General features: G+C 45.0%; 1 protein-coding gene across 1 annotated transcript in view; it reads right to left on the bottom strand.

Moving 5' to 3' along the window:
- Positions 1-14,795, bottom strand: part of thsd7aa (thrombospondin, type I, domain containing 7Aa) — a 151,535-nt gene that overhangs the window by 47,205 nt on the left and 89,535 nt on the right. Inside the window, exon 6 of the mRNA XM_030120128.1 lies at positions 9,666-9,869. Coding sequence (XP_029975988.1) covers positions 9,666-9,869 — 204 coding nt within the window. The remainder of the gene's footprint in view (positions 1-9,665; positions 9,870-14,795) is intronic.

The raw sequence follows: 14,795 nt of genomic DNA, 5'->3' as shown, positions 1-14,795 counted from the left end.
GAGACGCCACAGACGTCTGGTCACAGCGGAGCGGCCGTCACTGAGCGACTGCTTTTCAGTCCGTTCGATTCTTTGGTCCAGTCCATTAATCCGCTGAGCCGGGCATCGACTATCGGCTGGTCTCCTGAATCCCAGAGGACGGTTCAGATGCTTCTCATTCACACCTCTGTCTGCTGGATTTCTGCAGTTCTAGGCTCTAATTTATAAACACACACTCATACACACACACACACACACACACACACACACACTCCCGAGAGGCTTTCTTTTCTGCACTTGTTGAAAAACCTCGTGTGTTAACTGGTGCGAGGGGTTAACTTCAACTCCACTGGGGAGGAAATCAGAGGAATCCGTCTTGCTTAAGGACACTTCGAGCAGTGTACAGAGACATGCAGTGGAATCAAACCCGTTACCTTGTCATTGATCAGTTCAGTAGTAAATAACTGAAAGTGGGCTGTCCCTTGATACCGAGAGTTTTCCAGAGGTTGAGATCAAAGCATAGAGCAGAGCAGATTTCCAAATCTCCCAAACAGCAGCAACACGACCAGAGGCCAAAATATAACGTTTGATTTCTGAGCCGAAGAAAAATTCAACGACGACAGAGATTTCCAAACATAATCTGAACTAAAACGTGAAGTTTAGTTGTATATTCTGAGTACAGAGAAATCTCTCTTGAGTTCCTTTACTGTAGGAGTGGTGGAGGCACCGCAGGACAGCTGTTGCTGGCTGTTGCCAGTGTCTGTGTGGATCGCAGTTAAAGTCGGGCCACATGTCTTCTAACAACCAATACCAATGACTGGCGGCTTCGTTTGCGTCTAAACAAATGGTCCAAACTCATCAAAATATCACCGTTTTCACAAATCAAGCAGCAGCAGTGTTTTGTGTGCCAGACCGTCTTGTTGGGGGGCAGCCTCGAAGAACACCCAACATCAAGTGAGACCGTGTCTCCAGTTCCAAAATGAAAGACATAATTCATGAAGTGAAAGCCGAATCCAAACATGTTTCCCGTCAGGAGAAATAAATGGCTCCTTTATCTCAAAGCCTGAAGAGGAGACTTTCAGCAGAGCCAGGAGGAAGAGTTTAGAGGATCACTCCTTCCTCCGCTGCAGCGATACCAACCTGCCCTCAGCGATTGAAGTGATCAAAGGGACAATTTTCTTTTTAACATTTCGCTCGTCAAACAAGTCAAACCTCCGTCTGAACCCGGCTGGTGGAAGCGGAGCAGACGGAGGCCGTCGTCTCCTTCATCCAGTCGAGCGGAGATCGTCTCTTCAGGCAGAAGAAAGGCAGATTAAATCCAAGACGACGGCGCTAATCTAATTTACCAATAAAACATGTTCGACATAAAGGAGGAGTGCTTCTCACACGGTGGGAAGAGCAGAGGAAAGGCAGAGCGACGGAGACGGGGTCACCTTGAGCCGTTCAAACGGCTCCAGGTATTAAAGAGCGCCGGGATGGAGAGCAGCCAGAGGCGGACTGGCGGACGTCTGCGGGTGTTTAAAGGGTAAATGATCCTCTGTGACTTCCAGCATGAACAGAGGGAAATGATTTAAAAAAGTCATTTCAAAACTGGAGATTTACACTTTCTGCTGGTCGGTGCTCTGAAAGTCTTAAACCATGAATATCACCACAGATTACAGCAGAGCCTCACCCATCAGCATGGAAAGAATGAAATATGTTGGAAATAATTTAATAAAGATAGAAAATAATCGGTTTGAACTATTGATTAACTTTCCATTCAAGTAAAGCAAATGTTACTATTATTTACAAAAATAAAAAATAAAAAATCATAAAAAGCAGAATTTGAGAGGCTCGGGTTGAAGGGCATTTATAAAACGGGTCTTTGCCATTCTGCTTTTAAAATCAACATCTTCATCGACATGATCCGCCGTTAAAGGTGCTGTAGGCAGGAGTCGGCATCTCCGCCATCTTGCTTAGGTTTGACCCATCTAAGATGGCGATTTGAAACCCAGCACAGCCAATCCTGTCCTGTTTTCTCTGACATCACGCCCTTACACAAGTTAAGCCCCTCCCACAAGAATGTGCAACGAACGCCCCTTGACCAATCACGGTTAGAGCCTCAGGGGCTCTTCTGATTGGTCAAAGATACCTGGAGCTGTCGAGATTCCTTTTCAGCTCAGAACAGAGACAGATGGAAACGCTGCGCCCTCGCGGTAGTGCAATTATGCTCCACTCCTAAAGGATTATCAATGGATACTCTAACATTTAATCCAAAGAAAACACTGAAAAATTAGCATTGACTAGCAAAATCCTGCCTACAGCAGCTTTAAAACCTGGTTCAGAGCTGCGATGAGCTGCCAGACCTTTAGGGGGCAGTGTGTCCAGGAGCATGAATCAGAATCCTGGAAAAAACACAGCACAGGTCACACTCGTGTGACGCTAGCCCTGCTAAAATGATCACCAACATGCTATTGCTAATATGCTAGCTCTGCTAGCAATGCTATGATGCTAATCATAAATTTGTTTGTTATTGCTGGCTGATTATTAATGAGAGTGGTCTGTATTGTTCTCAGTTTTAGAGATTAAATTGAAATTGACAGCAGATTACAGGAGTACCTGTGGATCAGATTAGCTGGTTGGATAGCTAGCTTTAGCATAAAGGCGTTTACGGTGACTTTTTACATATAAACCAAACATCTAAGAGTTTAGGTTTACTGAGGAGACACAGATCAACATTTCTTTCTGCAAGGCTACAAATGCTTGAGTTGAGAATCAAACCCGCAACCTGAGTAGCTTTGGAGTCAAACCGGTTATTTTCGGCGCTGAAGCCAAAACAATGAGAAACTAGCCGACGATGCCCCGGTGTCTCCTGCTGCCAACGCAAGACTCCTTTCACCGGCGTGCAACACTCTGAGGTCAGAGTTCAGCTGTAAAACCACGGAGCATCTTCCTCCCGGGCCGCAGGCGTCCAGAGGGGCTGAACCAGCATCTGTTCTGAAGACGGCGAACCCCCCCCCCCCCAACGCTCATTTCCACGGCTCTGACAGCTCGATGAGCAGCTTCACTGTTATTGTTGTCTTCCTCTTCATCTCTGTCAGAGGATCTGCCTCGGCGGCTCGGGTTCTGGAGCTTTACAGCTCGTCATGGAGCCATAAAAAAACCAAGATAATGACGCGTTTTATTGTCTGCTGGTGGAGGATTGTTCTGGACTACAGATGTGTCTCTGAATCCACGGCGTGCGTCCTGTTTAACCACTTATTAAGAGTTCAGGTTCAGACACACTGCTGACAAATTTACTGACATACATAATGAACTGGTTTAATCTGTGACACTGAAAACAAGACAGAACACTCATTATTAATCAGCCAGACAATGGCCACGGCTACATGATGCTTTTTTTTTAAATTCTGAATTAAGTATTCAGTATTCTCCTTTGTGTTTACATGGGAATAGTAATGCTTTATTAAGGTTTACATGGAAACTGCCTTCATTTAGTTCCTCTTCTGATCTGATGTTAGTGAAGGATTCCGATTGGACAGGAGGAGGAGGAAGTGATGTAATTACATCTATCAGAAGTAAACAACCTCCACTTCATGTTTCTTTTCTTTCTTTTTCAACGTTGACGCTACAGCTTTGAAAAATACCATATTTTCATGCTTCCATCCCTGCACTTTTTCCACTATATCCATTTCTCCTGAGGCTCCTATTAAATACCTTTCTTTTTACATTTAAGTCTAACACTTGTTTAAGGCGGCCATCTTTGAATATGTGCATCATGGCGACGGGAACGAACGTTATGCAGTGTAAAGTTTCACGTGATTGTGGGATTATTTAATTTGGTTTCAAAATTACAATAAACCAGCCACTTCATTTGGAAGGAGAAAAACACTGGGAGAGCGCAGAGCTCCACCAAACAGCTCAGCCACAAACCCAATTCAATCTGGAACACTCCCAATAATCACTTGCTCCTCGTCCCATTCCTGAAAACTACAACATACTCCGTCAATAACTTTTTGAAATATGTTGTTAACAATTAAAAAAAAATAAACTGTCTGAATGGTCATTTTCATCCAGAATTAGGTGTTCACACGGTTGTGCCTAATCTTGTTAAAGCAGAAACTTTTATTCTGAACTAAAGAGGAACAAAAAACTCTCATGTAAATCTCCCATTCAAATTTAAACATATGATTAATATAATAATATTGCTAACAGCGCTAACATTAGCATGTTGGGTTAGCATCATGTGTGCGAGCTGCGCTGTGTTGTTTTTTTTTCTTCTTTTTTCCCCAGGATTCTGCTTGGCTAGCCTGGCTTCATGCCCCTCGCTACACTGCCCCCTATAGGTCTGGCTGCTTATCGTAGCTCTGAACCAGGGTTCTGTCCACATTTGATGGGATATAGACTTAAAGGGGCTGTATCATGCAAAATTCACTTTTTGTATGTTTTAACCTTGTTATATAGTTATGTACTCACCAAAAACACCCCAAAGCGTTTATTTCCTTCATGCCTGTGTGTTTCAGCTTTCCTGGTGTTTCTGCTGCTCAGAGAGGCAGCCCCTCCCACACCGTGAAAACGCTCTGTTAACCCATAGTGACGTCAATAGGAGAAGATGGCTGCCCTGTCGGCAATCGGCGTTGCCGCTTTTTTTTTTATCTCCGATTACGGAGATAAACTTTAACCATCGTCTGAAAGCAACAATCAAGCAAGAGTCTGAAGGGTCTGAAGGGTCTGAAGGGTCTGAAGGGTCTGGAGGGTCTGAAGGGTCTGGAGGGTCTGAAGGGTCTGAAGGGTCTGGAGGGTCTGAAGGGTCTGAAGGGTCTGGAGGGTCTGAAGGGTCTGGAGGGTCTGAAGGGTCTGAAGGGTCTGAAGAGTCTGGAGGGTCTGAAGGGTCTGGAGGATCTGCGCTTGGTGAGTTTCTCACAGGAAAAGACGTTTTCTTGTGTCTTTGTGTGTAGAGAAGCTAAAACTTAAGCGCTAAAGCTAACCCTTAGAGAAGCTAACGCATGACGTATTTGTTTTGAAGCGCTGATTGGCTGAAGTAGCTGTCAGTCAAAGTCCACAGGGGGAGAGGCGGGATTTTCAGTGAAACAGAGCGTTTTCTCTTCCGGGTTTCAGAATTAGCCCCAGGAAATCTATAATTTCACAGAAAATTACTTTTCCTTAGCGCCAAAACTATTACCATGTTACTATTACCTTGTTAATGCCTATACTAGGGTTCAGACTAGCTGAAAAAGCATGATACAGCCCCTTAAAAAAAAAAAAGAGGAGGAAATATCAGGTAAACATGGTCTGAGAAGTGCTACATGGGGTCAGTTTCTTTCTTGACCAACAGATGGCCCCCTTCAGAGGCCGGCAGGTGAGTCTTTATGAACAGTGAGGCTGAGGAGGAGGAGGAGGAGGAGGAAGAGGAACTGACGCATCCTGCTGGAACTCCCTCACAGGTGGGGGCACCACCTTCAAGGAAATCAAGACCAGCTGCAGTTCAAGCGCCGACAGGAACACTTGAGCTGGAGCAACCGGACCATCTGCAGATCCGTCTTTAAAGAAATGTAAAGGAAACCAACCCATAATTCACCACTTCACAGCGCCGACGTGTCCTTCTATCTCATAATAAATTATCTTTCAAGGACGGTTTTCTTTTAATTTTTCAGCAGAGTAAAGATAATTAGCGGCGGAGAACAAGTCAGTTTGGGATGAAGAAGATGGTAATCAGCGGCGCTGCGCCGCCACGGCGCCGGTGAATGGGGACCCTGATTATGAGCAAAATATGGAAACTGATGAACAACCCCCATGTCTCTCCCGATCGCTCTCTTCCCCGCTCACTCTCACTTTTATTCTCCCCAGAGCCCTCATTAGCAGCTACTGTGTTCAGGAATCCACTCACACACACACACACACACACACACACACACACACACACACACACACACACACACACACACACACACACACACACACACACACACACACACACACTGAAAGCACATCTCAGGTTGGACAAAAGATAGCAGCGGTGAGAGCGAGTGGATGAAATTGAGGAATTTCACTTGATCCCAGTCGGTTATTTTAGGAATATTGAGGTCTGACGCTTCTGTCTTATCATTACCAAGAGATCAGTGGGAGAATGAAGTCCTGAACAGCGGAGATAAAACTGTCAGCTGAAGGACCAGACCAGGTTTTCTTCCACTGATTTAGTACAAACCAATATAAATAAATTGATTTTTTTCAGTCTGCTAATTACTGGAATAAGTGCAGGTGAAGATTAAGGTTTGTCCCTGAATGCAGCGAATAACGTCCTGTTAGCACGTTGACGCTAACGCCGTTCCGTCGGCTTTAATGCTTTTTTAATGGCCTCCACTCCCCCTGAACTCCAGACCCTCAGTGAACGGAGGGAGAATCGGTCACGTTTATTGAGAAACGGCACCAGCAGTTTGTTTTTTAGCTTTGCCAGATTTATGAAAGTGTTTGGATTAACATTGATGAAGATGGTTTTCTGAACAGATCATCAATCAGGACAGGTGTGAAGTTCTGTTGTTGTGAATGGAAACTTCTACTGAGATACTTCTGTCATGTACAAGGAAAGTTTCATTTGGTTCTGGGCCGTTTAGACCGTAACGATCTCCAGCTACGCCTCCTCTGCACTGATCACTTCAGCTTTAAGCAGCTGATCAGAAGTGGCACAGATTCACTGATTTATAGACTGGAACCATTATCAGCAGAAAACACTCAAATTATTACAAATCACTACAAATAGAACAGCAACATCAGGTGGAGAATCTGTTTCAGCAGGTGAGAGTCCAGACATTTGGGTTGTTTTTATTGTTCCTACTTATTTTACTCATTTTTTTTCTTTCTTTTTTTTTTTGCACCTGTCATCTGGGAACATAGAACCAGATGTTACAGATGTAAAACTTATTTCTGCATGCTTTTGTTTTGTTAATCTTTCCTTCTTGGCGTCGGTTGGTTAAAGGATGCATTAATGTGTCATGTAATATCCCAAAAATACAAATTCAAAAGATTTCGTCGTTGTGTTGGGCTGTATTCTGTATTTCCTCAAAACACCTGTTAGATGTTGAACAGCTCACGTACAAAAGGATTAACCAACATTCAACAAGTGTTTTGATTTAAACTGAAACGCGATGCCATTTTTTCTTCAGTTTCACAGTTTTTCTCAAAGGAAAGAACAATTATTTTTCAATGAAAACATCATTTAAAATGTCTGATAAGCGGAACTTTTAATTGGACTCTGCAGAACTGCCAGGAAAAGGTCGAGTAAAGACTGAAAAGCATTCAGGGCATTTCTTCAGCGTCAGATTCCTGGTGATCCCATACTGTATCAGGCTGCAGGTGATCAATACGTTTAGGGTTGGAGACCCTTTGTGAAGCGGTGGATAGCCATGGAGCTGAGGACCGACCTGAGCAGACACGTCTGCCAGACTCCATCCCACCGGAGCTGCTTCTGCTGGTTAATGAACTGAAGGGGAATTATCTCAGAGACAACAAGGAGAAACAACGCTGGCGAGCCGGTGAGGTCCAGCAGCTGGCCCGGCCGTCCCCCACCAATGGTCCACGAATGTCTGACTGGTTGTCTTTCCAAACGTGTGAAAGCCCTGCAGCTGTGGAGGCCGGATCCACCTGCCTGAACCCAGATCCCCAAACGGGCCTGACTGCAGCTCAGGAGGAACTGCAGGAACACATGTGGACGGTCCGCTGGAGGCTCTGACCGTCTGATAAATCACATTGATTTGCTTGATGGTTCTTATCTGGAAGTAACAGTCAGACAATAAGACGATGTTCGAACTTGATATTTAAAAGGAACACAGTTTCCTCGGTCATGAAGCTGAGGTGTCCGAACCCCGTCCTGGAGATCCGCCGCAGGACGGCAAAATTCTGGGATTTATTCTTCTTAAGTTGGAAACTTTATATGGGAATAAACAAGAATTCATGGGAATAAACAGTACTAAATGTACTAAATCGCAGTTTGGTTGTTAGTAGGGAACTGAAATGAAAATGGGAAAAATAGATTTTAGTATTATCTGTTCTCATTATAGTATTATAGTTTCATAGTGTTATAGTATTGATTTGATGATAAAACAACCAGACTTCAGGCCTTGTGATTCAGAAAAAAGCCAACTTGCCCAAATCAGAATCTTTGGATGAGTTACCAGGACATTTTAAAGTGAACAAAGTTTTTTTTTTTCTTTGTTTTTTACTTTTACTGGAAATGTCCGAGGTGAACTGAGGATCATGGGAGATTCTTGTTGTCATTCAAAATGACCGCCTCCATGTCTCTGGGTTGAACTGCTGTTCGCCTCGGTTGGTTTTCAGTTTTCACTCAGATTTAGACACGACTCCTGCAGATATGTTACTTTGGGTGAATAATGGCTGTTTTTATCTCATCGGGGGGAAATTTCATCTGTTAAACAAGCCGACGAGCGGGAATTTCACACAGGTAGAGTTGAATATTCTTGCCATTTACGGGACAATTTCCACCTCTTTGCGCCCTGAAACCGGCGTCTTGTATGTTCTCTTTAATTTAGCTTTATTTTTTAAATTTGCCGGTATGAGAGCTGCTATTGTCTCCGAACGGAATCAGCTGCTACACCTGCTGGTTCCCCGGTACGAAGTGTGAACGGGAAGGCAGGCGTTTAGCCCCGAGGTCAGTGTGTGTGTGTGTGTGTGTGTGTGTGTGTGTGTGTGTGTGCGAGACAGAGACAAATCGTGCAGTGCCAGCACTGTTCTACCGGCGGCTTAAAATCTCTTCCAGCACAATTTTGGCCGGTCGCCTGCACCGAAGCCCAGGGGAGGAGAGAGCAACCACACACACACACACACACACACACACACACACACACACACACACACACACACACAGCCGGGCGCAGTGCCAAAGCTATCAGGCCCACAGTGCGACAGTTGAAAAGTAAAGTGACCCACGTCACTCCCGACGCCGCCTTCAAACACTGCAGCCTCTGCTAATTAGCCGCCGCTGCCCTCATTGTTCTCAAGCACCTGCGCCGGTGAGGCGTTCACTGCCCTGCAGGTTTTCTCACTTTCCCATGATTCCTCTGGACACTTTAATTTACAGTTTGCGAATAGCTCTCAGTTCTTCATGAACTGATCACACAGGTGCAGATAAAAACTGGAATTAGTGTGTAGAATGCTGAAGTCTGTCTCTGCTCGTAAATGATCTTCAGCTCTGCTGTCAAGACTGAATTTCCTCAGGATTAATGATTCCTAAGACCAAAGCTAGAGAACAACAGATCTGAGCGGTGTTTGATCCCACGCTTCATTCTGGAGACATGAGCATCTGATCAGAGCCGTCAGAGCCACTGACGGTCAGAGGGAGCAGCTTCCAGATGAACTCCTGTCACGCTGCTGATACCGAGCTGGGTTTGAGTTTCCAGGACAACCAAAGGTCTTGTTTTAAAGAGGGAGACCACCGTCTGACATCTCTGATCCACTGGCACCATGTTGAACTGAATGGAGTCTGTTGAAAGTCTGTATTTTGAAAAAGTTTTTCCATGAGGGGTAGAATCAGTAGTATCTGTCTCCTTTTAGTCCTGAACACCCAGTTAAGCCCCGCCCCCAAACATAAACCAGCCAATGGCATTTGACCTGAAGCTGCTCAGACGTGCGGCATCGACTCGAGGTGTCCGACCGGCCTGCTTCACAGTCAAACCCAGCGTTCAGAGTCTCCTCACCGTCACTGTTGACGCACTGGACCTGGGGGTTCTGGGTTCCTGGTCCGCACTCCTTCTCGTTGTCAGGGACGCACTCCTCCAGCCGGACCACCAGCCAGTCGAAGCAGGAGGGGTCCTCGCAGGGTATGGCCTCCACCAGGTGGGGGCAGTTCCCGGTCCCGCCGGTCGGCTCGTTGACGATCCTCCTTTTCCTCAGTTTGAAGCCTTTTGGGGGAAAACGGAAGGAAAGGGTACAATAAATGAATGAGACCAACATTTACCCCCCCCCCCCCCCCCTCCCCCACCCCCACCCCCTCCCCCGGCCGCCCCGCACTTAGCACCACATTCCATTAAACCTGAAGTTGACAGATATTCCAAGAACTTAACGACTGCTTCAATCCTGCCCTCATTAAAACGGCCCCCATTCAACATCTCCAACGCAGGAATCCATTAATTCAACCGGGGCTCGCGCTTTGCTCAAGGGCACGAGATTCAATGACCCAGGTCCTGGGAAAAGAAGGTGAATGTTAACTCCAGCCACAGCCAAGGTCGCCCAGCGCCTAATCCACGCTGCTGCTCCGGCCCGATAAGGCGGAGGAGCCCCGCAGAGCGCTGCAGGACTCGGTGGAGGACGCCGGATTCCCCCGCTTTCCATTTCATTTCTGTCTCTCTCCTCACAGAAACCTTTATTTAATCACACAGGTCAGCCGAACATGTGCTCCCGCGTGTCTCCGGCCACTGATGGAGGTTTTATCTGGGGTGGGGGCGTATGGAGGAAGATGAGGCTGGGGGTGAAGGGAATTCAATCCCATCAGGCATCACTCTGAGCTATCTGCAGGGTGTGTTATGAACGATAGCGGCGCCGCTGTCAGAGCTGCAGGCTTCACTTTGACTGAAGACACACAGACATGGAAACAATCACACGTGATGATCTGTGGAGTGCATGATCGCCCGGGACGGGCCGTGCACGCACTCTCAAGGGCGGCTGACAGCCAGGGCGCCCAATAAAACAAATATGATGGTGTGGCGTATTACTCCGTGAGGGCTGGATGGTTCATGGTTTTCTCATCAGAGTGACAGCTCGCTGGTGAATTTTATAAATGTGTCCAGCCCTGAAATGAGCGTGCACGATCCCTCCACTGGATGAAAATAGGGACAGGAACAGCCTGCTGTGGTTCCTCCGCTGGTGGCTGCAACTGTAGAGAGTCTTAAACACACACAAAACCTCAAATTATAATTAAAATCCCCAACAGAACCTCACATATCTGGAATGTTTGATTTAATTCCTTCAAAACATTTATCCTAGAGTCAGAAGCAGAAAGCTGCTCAAAATATATGAATCCGTCATGTTTCTCCCTCCGACTGTGAATGTGCTCAGAGTCTCATTTCGCTTTAACATGGTCCAGTGTTCTGTTGAAGCCTGCTTCACGCTCACAACAATATGTAGTTCAAGGGTAGAAGGATCTTCGCCAACCAATTGGAAACCAACTTCAGCACCAAAGTGCTGAATATCAGCCTCATGAAAGAGGACTGACAGAATTTATTCATCTTTTATTGTCTGTTCTCGTCTTTTTTTAAAATTGAAATAAGTGTGTGGACTCTATGGAAGAGTGTCAGGGCCACTGAAGAAAAGAAAAATGACAGGAGGTGAAAATATTTCTATCAAGCAAAGTGTTTCACAGCCAAACACAAACATAAGACAGATTACCTCAATCTATCAGTCAGAGACACGATCAATAATCAGTAACATTAACAACAAAGAGCAGATAAAATCAATACGGAAAACTTTAATTTCATCATGAATTAGTAGATGAAGAACAAGGGGCTCTTCTGTAATACTGAGACATGAGGTGTATTGATACTCAACTCTCTATACTGATTGTCAATACCTTTGCAGACCACCAGGGGGCCGAAACAGAGTTTCTCCAGATGCTCAGAATTCTTAGCCTCATAAACCAGCCCCGCCCACTCCTCATCTGCGTTTGGATTTTGGAGATGGGCTCAGTCTGGGTAGAAGCCCGTAGAAGGGGATTTCACTCGGTCGTGAAACGACAGAGCCAATCAGCGTTGCCGCTTTTTGAGGCTTTTCGCCTCTGAAGCCCGGGCCGGCCCTGCGTGTAAGGAAGCTAGAGCTAATGAGCTAATGCTAACCCTTAGAGAAGCGAACGCATTTTGATGACGTATTTGTTTTGAAGCGCTGATTGGCTGAAGTACGCTGTCAGTCAAAGGAGTAACCGACACCCCCTGCAAGAAGTTTCTATGGGCTCCTATCCAGACTGAGCCCAGCTACAAATCCAAATGTGGATGAGGAGTGGGCGGGTCTGGTTTATGAGGTTACAGAATTCCAGCAGGGTTTTTCCACATTGAGTTCTGCAGTGTTTGGCTGCAGCATTAATCAATCACAGAGCGAGCTCAAACTACCTCCCAAGCTCTGTGGATTTCGAAAGTGAAGGTGGATTTATAAAAAAAAAAACCAAAAAAAAACCAAAAAACAAAAAAACCCACTGACGACTGCACACTGTCTCCATGCTCCTTGTTTTGGTTGTTTTGCTTTAGGAGTTTTTTTGTCTGCAGTCTGCACTCTGTTCCAACAAATTTCTAGATTTAATCAGTGTGGCATCCTTTTCCATCATGACAGTGCAGCACACACTCAACTGAACTGGGAGCTTTTTCAATCTGATCTGCCTCAGACCTTTTCAAAACCCTTGTAATTACACTGTAACACATTTGAAAATACACTTTAAAATGCATGTAATTACACTGCAACACGCATGTAATTACGCAGTAACACGCATGTAATTACATGCCGTCCGAACCGGGAGGACACTCCTGTCGGTCCTGCCCGCGGACTGGCTTCGGTTCTACTTCTGGGATCCGTGGTTCCTGTACTGGACCGTCCAACGGACTGTCCTCAACATTGTCCTAGGCTTTACTTCTTATTGTCTCATGCTAGCTGTTGCCAAAGCTGTCCGTCCCTGGGAGAGGGATCCCTCCATACTGTGGTTCTCCCCAAGATTTCTTCTTCTCCCACTGGGTTTTTGGAGTTTTTTCTTGCCGGATGTGAGGGTCTAAGGCGGTGGTTGCTTCGTTTTGTCTCGTTACTGTGAATTTGACATATTAACATTATGCTTATTCACTGTTTTTATTTTTACCAACTGATGTAACATCTTGAAGCCCTCTGAGGCAACTGTTGTTGTGATACTGGGCTATACAAAAATAAATTGATGGATTGATTGATTGAAAGTGGATGTAATTACACTGCAACACACATGTAATTACACTTGCACGTAACTACACTTGCATGTAATTACGCTGTAACACGCATGTAATTACACTTGCATGTAATTACACTGTAAAATGCATATAATTACACTTGAATGCAATTACCCTGTAAAGCGCATGTAATTACACTGTAACACACATGTACCCTGTAACGTGCATGCAATTACCATACAATACAAAAAAACAATGATACAAAACAAAAAACATGCAATACCATATAATCACGCTGTAACACGCATGCAATTACACTTTCATGTAATTGCGCTTGGATGTAATCACACTGTAACATGCATGTAATTACACTTTAAAACACATGTAATTACGCCATGACATGCATGTACTTACACTGCAACGCGCATGTAATTATACTTTAAAACGCATGTAATTACACTTTAAGCATGTGGCCAATGTAACTACAGAACAGAAGATGGCTTGGGCCAGTGAGGTACCTGGACCTGATGGTTTCAGGATTACTACCTGATTAGATTGGACTTGTTTCTTTTTAATGGTTTCATACTTTGCGGTAAAGACCTTCATCGGGCCTTTTCCATCAAAACATTCCATATCATGATCTCATTTTCAAATGACAACTCTTAATGGATGTGATAATGCGTTGCCTTTGTGCAGACTCCAGGGCAATCAGTCAGACATGCAAACCTGCTGAAATATACAACCACCTCCCTGAATGTTTAAGAGGAAGACATATCCTGCTTTTCCCAGCCTGTCAAAGTCACCTTCAGTCAATAAGAAGCTATTTTAGCCCCCTGGCACTATGGAGTACTTCTATATTATAAAATATCAGTAATTGGATCTGCCGTATTTACAACAGGAAGTTCAAACAACTAGACTTCATGTTACCCCGGAACCAGCATAGCATGACCATGACGAGCATAGAGACCCAGAGCTGCCGAACCAGACTATATTGTATATATCTATGGTGTCTACATGCTGCCATCTACGCAGGTCAGAGTTTCTAAACTATGCTGTTTAGAAACTGCTGCTATGGTTGATCACCGGTCTGCATAGGTCGGCCAGTCTTTTGAGGGGGGAGGAGGGGGGGCTCTGAATACGCATATTATATATTACAATATGCTCAAATAAAGAGAAACACCGACTGAACTGAAGTTTTTATGAGGTAATCACACACTAACAAAGTTAAAAGCTCATGAAAGTCTATTTTCCATGATAGAGCTCCTTTAGAGACTGTAGTGCGTACACCTAGAGATCGTCTGCTTCCATCCATGCATGTCTGTGTTGCAAATATACTTTCTTAAAGGTTGTTTCTGTCAAATCTACTGTAAATTGTGACAAACACAACCTGCTAGCCCGATCACTCCTAGCATGTTTGCTTCGGCATGTATCTTTGCAGAGTTGACAGAAAATCCTTCTTTGAAGTAGTTTTCAAAATGTTTCACACACCATCAGCAAGGTCTTTTTTTTTTTTTTTTTTAATCCAGATCCGATAGTTTTTGTTCCGTTTCACTCCTGATTCCATGTAGCAACCATTTGTTCATGTTGTTTTTAATTTTACTTATTGATGTTCTTTACGTTCTGGCTGGATTCAGCAGACACGGCGGAACGTGGAGCCAACAGAGTGACCCGGATCAACCTGACCATCTGTGTTAATGCTGGAACAGGATGCAGTTGGACGCGGTTGGTTCCAGGAAGTAGCCAAACTAAAAGCCCTCCTGGCATCTCCTGGCTGCTGTCTGGATGAAAACGATCTGAAATGCCAGCTTGAGAGCTGCTAATGCTCAGTCAATCCTTCATTTTCCTCCTTTGCTCGTTTAGCATTAATGTCCTCTTGATACTGGTAGCAGAGGGAGCTGGAAAGAACCATCAGAAAGACTGACAAACCTCACAAACACT

The sequence above is a fragment of the Salarias fasciatus genome, chromosome 22, assembly GCF_902148845.1.
Source record: "Salarias fasciatus chromosome 22, fSalaFa1.1, whole genome shotgun sequence".
NCBI classification, from domain to species: domain Eukaryota; kingdom Metazoa; phylum Chordata; class Actinopteri; order Blenniiformes; family Blenniidae; genus Salarias; species Salarias fasciatus.
The sequence above is the reverse complement of the archived record's forward strand: the minus strand, read 5'-3'. Positions and strand labels throughout refer to the sequence as shown.